This window comes from Globicephala melas, chromosome 7, assembly GCF_963455315.2.
Source record: "Globicephala melas chromosome 7, mGloMel1.2, whole genome shotgun sequence".
In the NCBI taxonomy this organism is placed as follows: Eukaryota; Metazoa; Chordata; class Mammalia; order Artiodactyla; family Delphinidae; genus Globicephala; species Globicephala melas.
The window spans coordinates 58,604,870-58,621,465 of record NC_083320.1 but is presented as its reverse complement, the minus strand read 5'-3'; the positions used below and the strand labels follow the sequence as shown (position 1 = coordinate 58,621,465).

The window sequence follows — 16,596 nt, the reverse complement described above, 5'->3', positions numbered from 1 at the left end:
AGCAAACAGTCAAGTTTTTTTCCTTTTAAGGACAGGCTCATTTAATTCATTATACTTTTTAGAAAATATCTGTCACTTAAGTACATGAGTCTCTCAATAACCATAGTTTGTCAGTCTTTCAAGTAAAATGTGTTTCCAAAAAATAGCACCTAGTTCAGCTTGCAACTCATACAATTGTTCAATTGAAAACAATATATATATTTTCAAAGATAATCATCTTATTTTGGTATGCAGAAGTGCTTTATTAAAGTATACTTCCCATTTTGTCATAAAGAATATTACAAAGACATGCAGCAGGAACTACAAATCAGAAACACAATGAGATACCACTTCACACCCATTCTTAGTATATCTAAAATCAAAAAGGAGGACAATGATAAATGTTGGTGGGGATATAGAAAAACCGGAACCCTTTTGCTGGTGAGAATGTAAAATGGTACAGTCACTTTGGAAAAACAGTTTGGCAGTTCCTCAAAATGTTAAACATACAACCCAGCAATTCCACTGCTAAGTATATACCCAAAAGAAACAAAAACATGTCCACACCAAAAAACTGTACACGAACGTTCACAGCAGCATTATTCTTAATAGCTAAAAAATGGAAATGTTGTTCATCAATGGATAAAGGAATAAAATGTGGTATATCCATACAATGGAATATTATTCAACCACAAAAAAGAACAAAGTACGTTTAAAGGCTACAAGACAGATGAACCCTAAAAATATTATGGTAAATTAAAAGTCAGACACAGTGAGCCACATACTGTATGATTCCACTGATAAGATATAATAGGCAAATCTAAAGAGACAGAAAGTAGATTAGTGGTTGCTGGGGGGCTCAGGGGACGGGGCAGGGAATGTGGAGTGACTGCTAATGGGTACGGGGTTTGGGGGAGGTGCTGAAAATGTTCTAAAAATAGAGAGTGGTGATGGGTGCATCAGTCTGTGCCTATATTAAAAACCACTAAACTATATACTTTAAAGGGCGAGTTTTATAGTATGTGAATTATATTTCAATAAAGCTACTATTTTAAAAAGGACATGCAGCATTCAAGGGTCAAGGTTTAGTAAAAATAACTCTTTTGACTTGTTCATCAAGGTCATTGCTCAGTGAAGCTAGCTAGCATTTTTCTTTAACTGCAAGTGGATGGTCATAAAGAATACAACTACTAGTACAGTTTAGCATCACAGCTTTGATTTGCGCTAAAACACAGCAGTTTTAGCCACCATCAGTGAAAATGTCTATACAAGAAAAAAGGCAAATAAACTGTACTATTTTTATGAAAAGTAGTTTGATATCAAGGACCTCTGACAGGGTCTCAGGGATCCTCAGAGATCCACAGACCACACTTTGAGAATGCTGCTCTAAACCATAGCTTCAGAAGGCTCAAATGCAATTAAAGGCTTTCTAAGCACAGACAATTCCTATTTTCTAAGTATATATCACAAATTCCTCAAAAGAAAAAATACTATTACTTCAAAAAATTAAATCCAAGTGTCCCAATTTAAGAGTTTAGAATCACTGACTCAGTGGAAGGTTATAACAGCACAATCTCCACAAAAACCCAAATAATGACGTAAAAGAGTAAAAGTAAGAATTTAGTGTACAACAAAGGATTCAATAAAACACTATCTAAATAAATAACAGCACTAAGGTAATGAGGATACTATCTTTTAAAAGAGATTTATATTTTTATTATTGAATAATTATGTACTACTTAATTCTTAACACAACAAAGAGTAGACTTCCAAAATTTCTACCCATGCTACCAATAATAACATATCTAACACAGCTAGGTTTAAGTACTTCACACTTGTAAGAATAAACTATCACAGAACTGAAGAATTTTAGGTCTAGAAGGTACCCTAGATATAGTTACCTAGGCCAACAGCTGCATTTTACATGCTGAGAAAACTGAGTTTGCAAGAGAAAAAGTAACTTAGCCAAAACCACACAGGCTAGCTAATGGGTGAGACAGCATAAACAGTACCTACTCCCAGTACCATGTTTTCACTATACCAACCTGACTGCCCAACCAAATAAAATGCATAGAACATTTAATTTACATCACACCAAGAACAGCCAAGACACCTTACATGCCAAATAAAAATTCTGTGATGCTTGAGAGTACCAATCAGATGTGAAAAAATGTACAAAACTAAGTGACGAAAAACAAATGTAATTGGCATAACAGAGAAATGAATCTTTGACTTCAAAAACTACAATCTTTCAATGAAGAACAATCTGAAACACGTTTTGGTGTTGACTTTTCACAAAGACACAGGGAAATGTATCATCACCTTTAAAGACAGCCAGATACTGATGAACACCTCACTGAACTTATCTATAGCATGACATGAGTTGGAAAACTCACCTGCAGGACTGTCAGCATTCTCTCCGGGGTGTAGTTGTATACCAGTAGAATCTATAGAGTTTACTGTAACTGTCTGTAGATTTGGCAACTGACCAGTGCTTAGACTAACTGGAGTTGAAGTCAAGGCTCCACCTGCTGCAACTTGACCAAGCGTGAGTGTCTGAACAGGCGTCAAAGTTATTTGTTGGGCAGCAGTATTCTGTATTTGCAAATTCTGCAAGTTCTGAACCCCTTGTACTTGAAATGTTTGCCAAGTTATCTGTCCAGAAGGGGTCACTGTCTGTGCCTGAATTAAAAAGGTTCCAGGATTCAGCTGCAACTGAAGATTTTGCAAAGCCTGTTGTGATATATTCTGACCACTGGCTTGCACACCATGGATTGTCTGTGGTGTAATACCTTGCACAATTTGGGCTTGACTGGTTGGCTGCTGAGACTCTTGAAGTTGCAGATGTTGTACAACAGGCTGTGCTGTAGAAACCTGAATATTCTGAGCCTGTGTCTCTTCAGAAACAGGCGACTGGATATAATTTCCCTGAAGATCTGAAGAATGGACTTGCCCACTAGTAGTAGTCAAGCTATTTGTATTTTGTTGTAATATACCTGTACTATCTATAGTAACAGGCAACTGTGATGAAGAGGATGTTGGCACAAATAAATCTGTCTCAGTATTAGTTTCATTAATATCAGGAGAAACCCGCTCACCAGTCCTTTCTGAATTGTCTGAACTATCCATAGCTTGTCCTGTGTTTATCAAATGTCCATCAGCATTAATGCCTGCGGTCATTGTCTGAGAACTGCCCGAGAGTCCCAAAGAATCTAGATCGACACTATTGATTGGTACAAAGGTAATATTTCCTGGAAGACCAAGAGGCACATTAGCAACTACTTGGGTTTGGCCAGGAAAGGATGAACCACCAATTGCAACTCCCTGAACCTGGACTTGACCAGTCTGTGGTATGAGATTCTGGATATTAGCAGGAGGTGTTCCAGAGGCAAGCAAGGTTTGATTAGAGCCAGGAATGATCTGAATTTGACCACTTTCTTGATTTATACCCCCATTATCTGAAGAGCCTGTGAAACCAATCTGAACCTGCTGACCATCTGATGACTGAATCTGTGGTATTACTTGATACTGAACATTGGACACTGTACCATTTGATGAATCTGATCCTGGTGCAACTGAAAATATTTGCTGATTCTGCAAATTCTGAAGGGGAAGGACATACTGCCCACTGGAAGTAGCAGCACTTGGAATCTGTACTAGATTACCAGCTTCATCTTTTATAGTTGTAGGTGTGGCTGACAAAACCTCCCATCGGTTTGGTGCTCCTCCTAACTGTGCAGAAGCCAAATCACCTGTCTGGATAAAGAAAACAAAAAATGTTATGTGATATGTATTTGTGGTACATTTAATCCAATCCTCAAAAAACTGATATAAATCCTACCACCTGAAAATAAAAGTTCTCTTAGTAACACAACACAGCTCAAATACAGAAGTACTATATAAACTACAATAATCATCATTTCCAATTTTGTTAGTTATTGCAAAGATAAGCCATGCTATCTGAGCAGGAAAAAAGTTCAATTAGAATATTATTTGTTTTATGACTACCAACTGATTTTCTAATCCCTCACCTATGATCTACAGTTAAAAATAAATAAGTAAAAGTAGAAGTAGCTAGAGAAAAGATTACGGACAGCTCAAACCAAACATACCTCACTGAAAAGAGTTCAAAATGTATAAAACTCACTAAAAACATACCACTAAATCAGGTACATTACATACGCATACGAAAAAGAAATATCAGAGCAGTGTCATCAGTTCCCTGAGTTAGAAAAAGTTAAGATTTGTATATTACTGCTATCAATGTAATTGATAGCAACCTTAAATCAAACAATTAAAGCTACTCTTTCATGGCATGTATTAAGGTACTCCAGAGTAAACTCAGGGTGAGGGCGATTCCTTTAGTGAGCCATCAAATTCTTTTTCCCATGAACTACTAAAAAAATATGAGACCTTAAAAAATTTTAATGAGGAAAGGTTATTGCCCTGTGACCACCACTGCAAAGTCAGCCCATCTGAAAGGTTTTTCTAGAATCTAAAAGCTGGAGGATATAGACTTGCTTTACCTACTATTTCTACCTAAGTCTGCAGAAGAATGCTAGACATATACATTTTGTATTCTGTGACCTGCTAGAATCTCAGATATCATCTCCATATTTTATGGATTAGACAAGACTAGAAAAATACCAATGGAGGAAAGTAGAAAGCAATAAAACCCAACAAATCAATGTCAAATTTTTTTTTGACATTGACATTCAAAGGGTAAATTTTTTAAGGAATAATAACAGTAACATCTAACATTTGAACCGTTCTTTTATATGCCAAAAACCACTTTTATATGCCAAGAACCATGATAGGGATTTATAAGATTATATCACCTGTTGCTTACAACTATCCTATGAGGTATTATGACTATCCCCATATCACAGATGACAAAATTGACAGACAAAATCACACAGCTATCAAATGGCCAAAACAGGATTTAAAACTAAGCCAGTCTAACTCCAGAAGCCAGGCTCTTAAATACTATACCATACTTGTCTCCCACTAAGACCAGGGGTAAAGATGTGGGGAATGAGACCCTATATGAATTAATCACCATCAAAATAATGCCATCCCTAACCCATTTCCTTCTAGATCTGTATATGACTTCCCATAACTCCACACACCACTAGACAATGAGAACATGAGCATATCTAGCCCAGAATTCTCAACCTAGGATCCATGCCTGGGATTCAAGGGATCTTTAAATCCTCTAAAATAGCATACCAACTTTTTGATAGAGGGCCTGGGGTGGGGGTGGGGGCAATGGTATCTAGAGTTTCTTCATATTCTCACAGGGGGGTCTTGTGACCATAAAAAAAAAAAAGGTTAAGACAAATACTGTTCTCTCAACATAAACCATTCCACAAAATTTAATACAAATATTGTACAACCAGATGAACCTAAAAATTTAAGAAGACTCACTACCTAATTTTCATGTACACACACAGTTGAAGAGTATATATTTCAATAGATGAACCACAGTGTAATGACTCCATTCAAGACATTTGAGCCTATCTGCCAAGATGAAATAAGGATGAGTAAGCCCATGAGATATATAAGGTCATCTTCAAGTGGTTCACAATCTATCCAAGCAGACATACACATACAAGCTACTACTATGTGAATAGTGGTGTACACTAGGCATATAATCAGAACACTTTGGGGGAACACAGAAAAATGAAAAAAAAAAGATTTCACATAAGAGATTTTTAAGTAATTGTGGATAAAATTTAAGATTTCACTGTGTGTGGTTAGGAAGCAGAAATACAGGCATTAACAAGGTATAGAAATAAAGTCACAGACTTTTAAGAGACTCTAAAAAAATAATGTATAGTTTGGAGTTCGAGAGGATCCAGAAAACATTCATATTCATAGAAAAGAGTAACGGGGAACAGGACTAGACATTTTTATCAGGGCCTGTAGTAAATGGTTTCACAGGTCCTACTAACAAGTTTGGACTTTATCCTACAGATAGTGAATGAAAGCTATAAAAGGTTTTGAGGCAAGTGAGTGGCGCAATCAGATCTGTGCTTTATAAAGATAAACTAAGACCTAGTGAAGGAGACTGAAAGGCTGAAGACAATAAAGGCAGAGAAACCGTAGGACCCAGTACAAATGTCCAGGCCTGAACTAAAATAGTGATCTATCTTTTAAACACAAACATTTAAACTTATCAAACTTAAATTGTTAAAATGAAGCACCAGACTTTAAAAGTAGCCTACATTCTTCAAATTCTACCTGGTATAAAAATTACAAGCTTAAGTAATCTTTCCCTATATTAGAGTAACAATTCATGTTTCACTTCAGTCTCTTGGCTTTTTTTTTTTTTTTTGCGGTATGTGGGCCTCTCACTGTTGTGGCCTCTCCTGTTGCAGAGCACAGGCTCCAGATGCGCAGGCCCAGCGGCCATGGCTCACGGGCCCAGCCGCTCCACAGCATGTGGGATCTTCCCGGACCAGGGCACGAACCTGTGTCCCCTGCATCGGCAGGCGGACTCTTAACCACTGCGCCACCAGGGAAGCCCAGTCGCTTGGCATTTTAAATAAACTAAAGATATTTAAATCTATCCTTTATACTGAAATCTACACTAAAGTATAGTACTTCAAATCCAATTCTTATCTTCTTAAGGTTATTGTTCACCTATGGAGAACCAACCTTGAATTTTTTCTGACCGGCATTAAATATACAATTTTTCAACTTATACCAAATATAGTATCTTACATACAAATTAATTTTACAATGCAGTCATTCATAGGTATCCCCAGGATATTGGTTCCAGGACCCTGCAGATACCAAAATCCCCCATGCTCAATTCCCTTACATAAAATGTATACTACAGGCAGACCTCCAAGGATGCAGAACCCACAGATATAGATAGAGAGACAACCGTACTGGCATTTTGTCTCTTTTTCATCCTTAAAATAAAAAGTCAAATTTATGGCATCTGAGTATTTTTTTTAACAAAATCTTAATAAGAGCAGATTCAACCATAAGTGAACAGCTTTCTAGTTCAAGAAATTCCTTGAAAATACTTACAACTACTCAAATGACAAGTCTGAATAAATACTAGAACCCCCTTCTCCAGAAGCTAAATAAAAATAAACTACAGTACCACTTTTCCCAACAATGCAGGCCATTAATTGAAGGGAAATCTCCAAACCTAGGACAAAATGATATACTTGAACTTTTTTGAGTAAACCTAAGGTTAAGAGCATATATAAAAACTATTTATGAACACTGAAACAAGAATACTAGACTTTCATAATATAAGCTAAGACTATAAATGCTTAGAAGAAGGGAGTACATTGCACTAGAAAGGAAAAAATTCATAACTGGGTTCTAGCCTAGCTAGAACTGTGGAATCATGTGTGATTTAGAGCAGGACCTTATGGGAAAAATATTACCTTGCAGGGTCATAAGATCCTAAAGAAAGTGTTAAGCGTCATAAACTGTAAAGCACTATATAATCGTATATCATCCTTATGATAACTAAGATTATGAAGACAGATTTGAAAAACATCCAATTGCGCTTAGCATAATGAGCAATAAATACTTACTGAATGAATAAAAGTATTTTAAAATTATTGCAAAGGAAATGATAGGAAAAATGAATAAAACCGACCTTGAGATATTACAGTCTTCAATGAAAAACTCTACACCAATTTTAAACCAATTCCACAATAACCCCCCAATATTTCAAAACTACAAAGCCTACTAAAACCATTCATTTGTAAGAGAAATTTCGTCAGCAGCATACCAAAAAAATAGGTAAATTAGAATCTGAGACCAAAAAACAGTTGTAAGAACGTGTGATGGGGCTTCCCCGGTGGCACAATGGTTAAGAATCTGCCTGCCAATGCAGGAGACACAGGTTCAAGCCCTGGTCCAGGAAGATCCCACATGACATGGAGCAACTAAGCTCGTGCGCCACAACTACTGAGCCTGTGCTCTAGAGCCCATGAGCCACAGCTACTGAAGCCCGCGTGCCTAGAGCCCTTGCTCCAAAACAAGAGAAGCCACCGCAATGAGAAGCCCATGCACCACAACGAACAGTAGCCCCTGCTCACCGCAACTGGAGAAAACCCACACACAGCAACGAACACCCAACACAGCCATAAATTAATTAATTATTTTTAAATGTGTGATGTTAGGCTACTGGAAACACTACAAAGGGAGGGAGACATAAAAATACATATCCCAAGCAAGAATTAGTATTTGGTTTGGATTCAAGATAACCCTCTTCATTAAGCCTAGACATTAAAAGAAAAATCCACCAGTGTTTCTCTCAGTAATTCTAATATTCTTATTGACAAACAAAACACCTATTAACATGGACACTGGCATTACTGTAAAAGGTTGTAACTGAAGGTAATCCGAGTTTCCCTCTGTATACAAACACATAATCACATGGTAAATAAGACCACATCCAAGAGTAGCCCTGGGACACTGCTATAGCAAATTCATTACAAGGGCATTCTCCACTACAACCAGGCATAAAATGGACGGACGGACGGACGGACGGACACACACACACACACACACACACACACACAAGGATATCTTCTCCATAACAGCTGTGTAACGGAAAAAAATAAACTTCATACCAAATTGTTACATCACATTTAGAAAGGATTATTAACCTCTCAGTTAATGGCTTTATGAAAGCCAGAAATGGGCAAGGAAAGAATATAACTGGAAACAAGTGTGAAGCTAAGGTGAAAACAAACTTAAGAACCACTCTTAGGCAAGTACTAAAGTTTCTTAAAATCTTCAAAGGAACGGTAAAGAACACAGACTGCAGATACAAAAACAATTACCTAATGAATTCCTTACAATGACAGTGTAAGTCTTATTTGAAATAACAGCCAAAATAACCTTTTTTTGAAATAAGCTATTATTCACTTTGTAGTTCACCAACATTTACGTAGTAAATGAACACTAAATTTACAAGTTAAACTGAAATTCAGGCAATGCCTTTCATAATATTTACTTGTTCAATTTATTACACTGAATTACAAACAAAACAAACAAATTAGTAATTCACAGGTTCACACAAATGTAGATTGGACAAGTTAATATCTCATAAAGGTCTACTTTTTCTTTTCTTTTTTCTATAAATTTATTTATTTTATTTTTGGCTGCGTTGGGTCTTCGTTGCTGCGCGCAGGCTTTCTCTAGTTGCGGCGAGCAGGGGCCACTCTTTGTTGCGGTGCGCAGGCCTCTCATCGCAGTGGCCTCTCTGGTTGTGGCTCACGGGCTCTAGGCATGCGGGCTTCAGTAGTTGTGGCACGCGGGCTCAGCAGCTGTGGCTTGCGGGCTCCAGAGCGCAGGCTCAGTACTTGTGGCTCACGGGTTTAGTTGCTCCGCAGCATGTGGGATCTTCCCGGACCAGGGCTCGAACCCGTGTCCCCTGCATTGGCAGGTGGATTCTTAACCACTGCGCCACCAGGGAGGCCCAAGGTCTACTTTTTCTATACCTTGATCTATTACTAAAACTACACAACTCTTAATAATAAGTATAAAAGCCTTGCCATCAAACCAATTTTGAGAGTCCACACTGTGGGACATTACAGGTGAGACTGCTTTGTGATTAGACCTATTCAGCTCTGTACTGAGGGTAACCAAACACTCTTGGCCAGGATCCAGGATGAACACATAACATACTCTAACAAATTCTAAATTGAAAATATGTAAAGCAAATCTGCAGTACAGCTATTGGCTTTTCAATGCCCTTTTAATCTTAAAATACCAAACTAGGGCTTCCCTGGTGGTGCAGTGGTTGGGAATCCGCCTGCCAATGCAGGGAACACAGGTTCGAGCCCTGGTCTGGGAAGATCCCACATACCGCGGAGCTCCTAAGCCTGTGCGCCACAACTACTGAGCCTGCACTCTGGAGCCCGCGAGCCACAACTACTGAGCCCACGCGCCACAACTACTGAAGCCCACGCGCCTAGAGCCCATGCTCCACAACAAGAGAAGCCACCGCAATGAGAAGGCCTCGTACCACAACGAAGAGTGGCCCCTGCTCGCCGCAACTAGAGAAAGGCTGCGCGCAGCAACAAAGACCCAACGCAGCCAAAAATAATAAATAAATAAAAAATTTTTTAAAATGCTAAACTAAACTACTATAAAGTTGCATTTTATGTGTATATTTCCCCTTGGTTTTAAACACAACAATACTATATGCAATGTAGTATCCTGAACTGGATTCTGAAACAGAAAATGGGCATTAGTGAAAAAATGGTGATATCAGAACAAAATCTATACTTTAGCTAATAACACTGTATCATTGTTAATCTCCTAGTTTTGACAAATGTACCATGGTTATATTAACATTAGAGGAAGCTGGGTGAAAGGTAAAAGGTACCTCTCAGTTCTATCTTTGAAACTTTTGTGTAAATATGAAATAAACCCAAAATAAAATTTTTAAAAAGCACAGCTCCAAAAAATCTCTCCCTAAACCTCTCATAATTCCCAGCAATTTGAATAAAGTAACATTATCCAAGCACATTTTTAAGTGGGGAAAACTACTATGAAATCACTTAAATTCTTTCATTTTCTGAGATGTCCATGTCTAAAATTCATCTTTGAACTGGAAAAATAATTTTCCCATTCGCCAAGGCAAACATACTCAAGCAGTCTTACTAATTTTTACTCAGTGAAAAATGTTATGCACAGGTACCAAACATACAAAGAAAAAATGCTCAGACTGATTCTGGTTCATGTTCATCTGGCGGGAAATGTGATGTCAGTAGAGATTTGGCAGTTCAGAGGAGCTGAAGAGGCATGGAAACAACTTCCCTACAAATATATGGCCACAGCAGGGTAAGGTTGGAGACAGTATTCTATTCCTTGGGTGAGACTCATGTACATACACATATTTTTTACCTGTAACTTCCTCCTTCACTTCTCTCCTTCCCCAATCACTGAACTGATATCTAAAAACTTGGTAAGTTGCAGTTACAAAAAGTTTTTTGTTCTATTTGAAAGATTAAAAAAGATAAGTAGAAGCAATCTGCTTTGCAATTTTACTCATGCAATGGTTTTTAAGATAAACTTTTTGTGTGTGTGTGTGGCATTGTGGGCCTAACGGGATATAGTTCATAAAAGAGGTTTACCAGTCCATAAATTTGTTTAAAAAGTAACAATGCCTCTCACATACATGATTTTAAGCCTTTACATTTTAATCTGCTTACAAGAGGACAAAACCTAAAGTCATTAAATCTACTCACATCCCTCTACAGTATAATTTCAAACACTAAAATTAAAAATACAATATTTAATATAGCTTAACATTAGCTTCACTTTTAATGCCTTGGAATACTAAGAATTTCCTGCAGACTATACCAAATATCAAACTTTTTTGTCCACAGTGACAATTCAAAATATCACAAACAAACCGATTCCCATAATCCACATTAAAAAAAAAAAAACACGCAAAAATGATGGGAGAAGTTCCAATTATTTTAATAAGTGAACACATCTACATGTTAAACTAACGCAACAACAAAGATACAAACGAATATAAAATTCACAAAAATCTTAGAAACAGTTTATAGCTAATTGATATGAAGCCCTCCTGTAACACTGGCCAGCTCCTCCCCCTGCCCCTGACAAACTAAAAATCCTATAAAGAGAATCCCACCACATCTTATCAGACTGGCAATCACAATAAAATGAAAATATAGCTTTGCCAACCAAATTCAACTAAGTATGGTATGCATTAGCATTAATGTAAATATTGATATAATTCCATACACGTACTTTTGTTTCTAACACTGGTATACCTATTCAATTTCAAGAGCCAAAGTACTACGTAACTTCGCCGATTTCAACGGTCACTTAAACTCCATTTATGAAAAATTACTGTAAATTTAAGTAGTCTGCAAAAACTAAAATTCGACAATTTAGAATGGCCATCAAAAAAGCACTCAAAAAGTATTCAAGTGTTCATTCTTGTATACAAGAGTAATTCAAAGAGTAAACCTTTGTTCCTCTTTGTAAAAAAACGATTTAACACTTAAATCGGTAAGATCTAGTAACTTCCAGCAGGAAAAGCCCCGAGTTCAAAAAATACTAGAAACTGAAGACACTGCCTCCGTAGCTGATACTATCTATGGCCGATAGGCTGTGCCTGAAATTTCCGTAGCGCTCGGCGAAGGAGTTTTCAGCACTGATACGAATTGCTCTAACATCCATTTTGGAGTCCTCTACCCCCACCCTCTCAGACTTCATTTTGTAGTGAATTTGGATGGAGGTGCCGCAGTGACAATGTAGAGAAAGCCTGGTCTGGCTTCTAATCCGAACAAGCATGCGAAAGAGCAGGAAAGGGCGCCCCGGCCGCGCGACCGTCCCTCTCCGGGAAGGCGCGGGCGCCGGGGAGGCCTTTCGGGCGGGATGGCGGGCGCGCCGCGGGCCCGGGATGGCGGGCGCAGGGCCTCGGCGGGGGCGGGCCGCGCGCGAGACTTACCGCTCCGGCGGCGGCGGGGGCCCCGGCTGCGGCGGCCGCCTCCTCCTCGTCGTCGCCCGGCGATGGTGGCCCTATCTTGCTGCAGGTAGCGGCCAGCAGAGCGAGCGGTGACGGCTGAGTGTCCTACCCCCGATGGGCGGGTTCAGAGAGGGAGACAGGGGGAGGGGGTGGCGGTTAGGGCCGGGCCGCGCTCGCACAGGAAGTGCGACTCGGGCCTCGCAGGCTGCACCCGGGCGAGCGCCAGCCCGCGCTCTCCTCCTCCTCCTCCTCGCCTCCGGCTCGCACGCACACGGGCTCCACCGTCCGCGGGAAGGCGGGCGGCGGGCCGCGCGCCGGGCCTCCACCTTCCGCCCGGAACCCAGCCCCGGGAGGGCGCAAGCTCACACACACTCACACTCTCTCTCTCTCACACACACGCACGCGCGCGCGCACACACACACACACACACTCACACACACTCACACACACACAAAAAGACGGCGGGCGGGGGAGCGCGGGCGGGGTCGGAGCGTTGGCGCCTCGGGCGGGCAGCTCCCGGGGCGGGGGGAGGGGAGGAGAGAAGCGCGGAGGGAGGGGAGAGGCGAGGGGAGGAGAAAGCGGCGCGAGGGGGGAGCCGGGCCGGGGCTAAGCCGCTCCTCACCTGGGCCGCCGCCGCCGCCACCGCGCCGTTTCCGTGCTGCTGCTGCTGCAGATACTCGCCGTGGCCGCCGCCGCCGCTGTCCACGTCCAAGGCAGCCATTTCCTCTTGTTTCACGGGCTTTTCGGGAGCTGCAGGCACAGCGCGGGGGGGGTGGGGGTGGGGAGGAAGGCGGGTGGAGGAGAGGGAGGGGGCCCGCGGGCCGAGGCGAAATTACTCCGAAAGCCCGGACCGAGTCCCCTTCCCCTCCCCCACCCGCCCCCCGGCGGCGGCGGCGGCTGCTCCCTCCTCCCCTCCTGCTGCTGCCCCCGCCCGCCGCTGCCTGTAACCCTCCTCCTCCTCTTTCCCTCCTCCTCCTCCTCCCCGCGCTGCCCCTGCCCCCTCTCCTCTCCTCCCCTTTCCCTTCGCGCCGCTCGCTCTCACTCGCGCTCGCTCCTCTCGCACCGTCAGTCACTCACACGCTCGCCCGCCGCCCGCGCCCGCACACGGGGGGATACGCTCCCGGCGGCCCGGGCCGCCAGCCCCGGGCCCGGCGGGGACACTGCGTTGCTGGGGCTTGAGGGGTGGACGGTAGCTGGCGGGGAGGGGAGGGAGGCGGAGGGGATTGCGGCTTTCTGCCTCTCACAGACACTCGGTCGCACACAGGGGGCCGGGAGCCGGCGGCGGTGGCCCCCGGCTGGCTGTGGTCGGCGGTAGCGGCGGCGGCGGCGGCAGCAAGGGTTGCTCTCTCTCGGCTTTACGTACCGGTCATAGTGTGTTTAGGGCACCTCAGGCGGGGCTCCCCGCCGCCTTACACATGGTGAGGAGCGAAGGCGGCGGCGGCGGGAGAGGATGCGGGAAGCGGCGGCGGACACGGCCGGAGCGGTCCGGGGATTTTTTTTTCCTATTTTGATTGACTGTGCGGGAAACACAAAAGGTGGAGCCTCCAGCCCAAAAGGGGGGAAGAGGGTGACAGCCCGCCCGGAAGTTCCGCCCCTCTTCTCCGCGCTCATTCGCCACCACGCTCTTCGTAGGCAGTGCTCATTGGCCCGGATGCCCGTCCGTCACTCGGCCAGGCGGCGCGCTTCCTGTTTGCCCCCCGGGTGGAAGGGGAGAGACAATGAGCGGTCGTGGCGGCGAAGGTTCCCGAGAGCGGCCACGGCTCGCCTGTTACCCCGCTGTGGCCGCCTAGTTCGCCGGCTGCCGCTGCCAGGCCGAGGCGAAGGCCTCTTCCACCTTGCAGGCGCTCGGAGCAGGCCCCAGCAAGCTGTAGGGGGGCTGAGCTGGGGAGGAAATTCGTCCCCGGAGGATCCGGCTCCACTCGACGCTTCCTCCATCCCGGCGGCAGCCGGATCTCCCCAGGGCGCTCTCGGAGCCTCTGCTTCCCTGCGCTGCCAGGAGGCCGCCGCCGCTCAGCCCCGGGGCTGCTGCTGCGACCGCTGCTGCTACTGAGCAAACCGGGCCCGCCCCGCGAGCCCGGGAGGAGGGAGCTGGTATTGGGGGAGACACCCCCTCCGAGGCTGGAGGAGGATTTTCTCTCGTACACGTTCAGCTCTTAGATTCAGTCTGAGCCATCTCGTTCCCATCCCCCTTAGCCCTTGGTTTCCCAACCAGTCTCCCACTTTTACGTACCCTGGAAGCAGGCATTTTAAGCAGAAAAGAAATCTCAATTCACCTCACAGATAGGAGAGCTTTCATTCTGGCCAGTGGCACCAAAGCAGACAAATATATTTCATTTAATACGTAGTGCGTATATTCAAAGGGACACAATCCTTTAAAAAAAATGTTTTTTTCGGCCACATAATCATTTTGTTGCACAAACATAAATTATTCCCTGCTTCTTAATCGTCTTGGTAACGAGTGAAATATCTGAAAAAGCCCATCAATAATTGCCAGCATTTTTAAAATAGTGAATCTCAGCGAAGTTTTTTTTCTTGGAACATTTTAGTTACACTTTAATTAAAAATCCCGTTTCGCTTACTGGATTAGGTTAACACTCCTTTGCTCTTTGGCATGCTTGACATCTTGATGTCATCCTGGGTGGGAGAAATACTCAAGTTGTGTGTGTGTGTCTGTATGTTGCCAACTAAGAGACATCTCTGCCTATTACCTTTAGATCTAATTGCCAAGAGAGAGGTTAAGCTCAAGAGGTAGAAATGCTGTCCACCATACGCTTTTTGTTAGAAATCTGACTCCAAGAATTAGTGTTCCAACTGTGATTATTATATTTGTTTCGTAAATAAAGTTGTGCTGGGGGCTGGAGTTGTAAAGCCCAAGCACTTGAACTAGATTTTGTGTGCGCTAACTGAAAAGAATTTAAGAATTCTTTTATGAGAGACAGAGCTTGCATCTCAGTTTTTATATTTTCATCTTCTCATAGGATCAGAAACATTGCATGGTTAATGGGCACTTAATTGTACAAAAGACGGAATTTCCAGGGAAATGACCTAAAAACCACAAACATGCAAAAACAAGACTTGAAATTCTACATCTAAGAATGAAGTTGATGTCTTCTAACAGTGAGAACTTTTGTCTCATAAGTAGAAGAATCACTTTTTAAAGTAAATTGTATAAACTCTCCCTGTACCATTTTACACTTAAATTCTAAAGGAAAATTAAAGTGTTATAGAATAAGCTGATTTTTGAAGAAGAAAAAGAGGGATGGGAGGCTTCAGGGGAGGACAAGTGAAAACAAGTGGAGTGGGAGAGAGGGAGGGAAGTCACAGTATTGTCACTCTTTCTACTGACATGGATGTAGTGGATAGAGAATAGCTCTTTCCCTAGAAGAGATACTTCAGACATTTGCAGGTGTTTTTCTAGGAGTGGGGATGTGTTTTATGAGTCTAAGCATACTACCTCCATGCCCCTTTCACAAAGTCTTAGTCTAGCCACCCATAGAAAGCAAAGTACTTGGCCACAGAAATTCAGTTCATTTCCTCACTGATACCAATTGACAAATGGAAATAAAAAATCATTTTCAAACATTTTTGGTCCATATACCATTCTGACAAGATGGAAAAACAGTTCATCTAATCTAACTGGAGAAATAATAACCTACCAGAGCTAACTATTCTGCTTTTAATGAAATGCTTTTAAGAGACACATATACCAAAAGTATCACTACTACATAATCAGATTCAGAGGACCTGCTCAGACCACACTGAAAAGAGTTATTGTCATGGAATATCTTAAGAAGACTGGAAATGAAGGTAGTCTCTGGAAAGAACATCTTTTCTTAGCTATTCCAGTACTGTAGTCAAATCTTGAAATACAATTTGTGTTAATTAAAAGATATTTGTTTTTCGGTAGAAGACGGCCTCTCAATGGCACTTACTGCTACATTACATAGGAACTCAGAAATTGCAGTTGCTTATCAAGAAGGGAAGCGCTGTGCTGGGTATCATTTATACTTTCTCCTTTCCAAAGATGATTTGAGGAAGCTCTATGCTGGTCACTGTTTACATCACAGCAGGAGATCTGAATGTCACTTTATTTTCCCTTTTTCTCAATTTCCTCACTTACTTTT

At 42.3% G+C, this 16,596-nt stretch overlaps 1 protein-coding gene across 2 annotated transcripts in view; it reads right to left on the bottom strand.

Moving 5' to 3' along the window:
- The window catches only part of SP3 (Sp3 transcription factor), a 65,246-nt gene extending 50,572 nt beyond the window's left edge, over positions 1-14,674 (bottom strand). The window contains exons 1-4 of one of the 2 annotated variants that reach the window (XR_009564602.2): positions 13,836-14,674; positions 13,095-13,222; positions 12,455-12,577; positions 2,376-3,735 (exon numbers count right to left, since the gene is read on the bottom strand). Coding sequence is in view for 1 of the 2 variants with exons in the window: in XM_030851751.3 (XP_030707611.1) it covers positions 2,376-3,735; positions 12,455-12,577; positions 13,095-13,222; positions 13,836-13,842 (1,618 nt within the window). In the remaining variant the exon portion in view is untranslated. The remainder of the gene's footprint in view (positions 1-2,375; positions 3,736-12,454; positions 12,578-13,094; positions 13,223-13,835) is intronic. The other variant, XM_030851751.3, reaches the window with a different exon arrangement.
- Between the last annotated feature and the right edge of the window lie 1,922 nt (positions 14,675-16,596).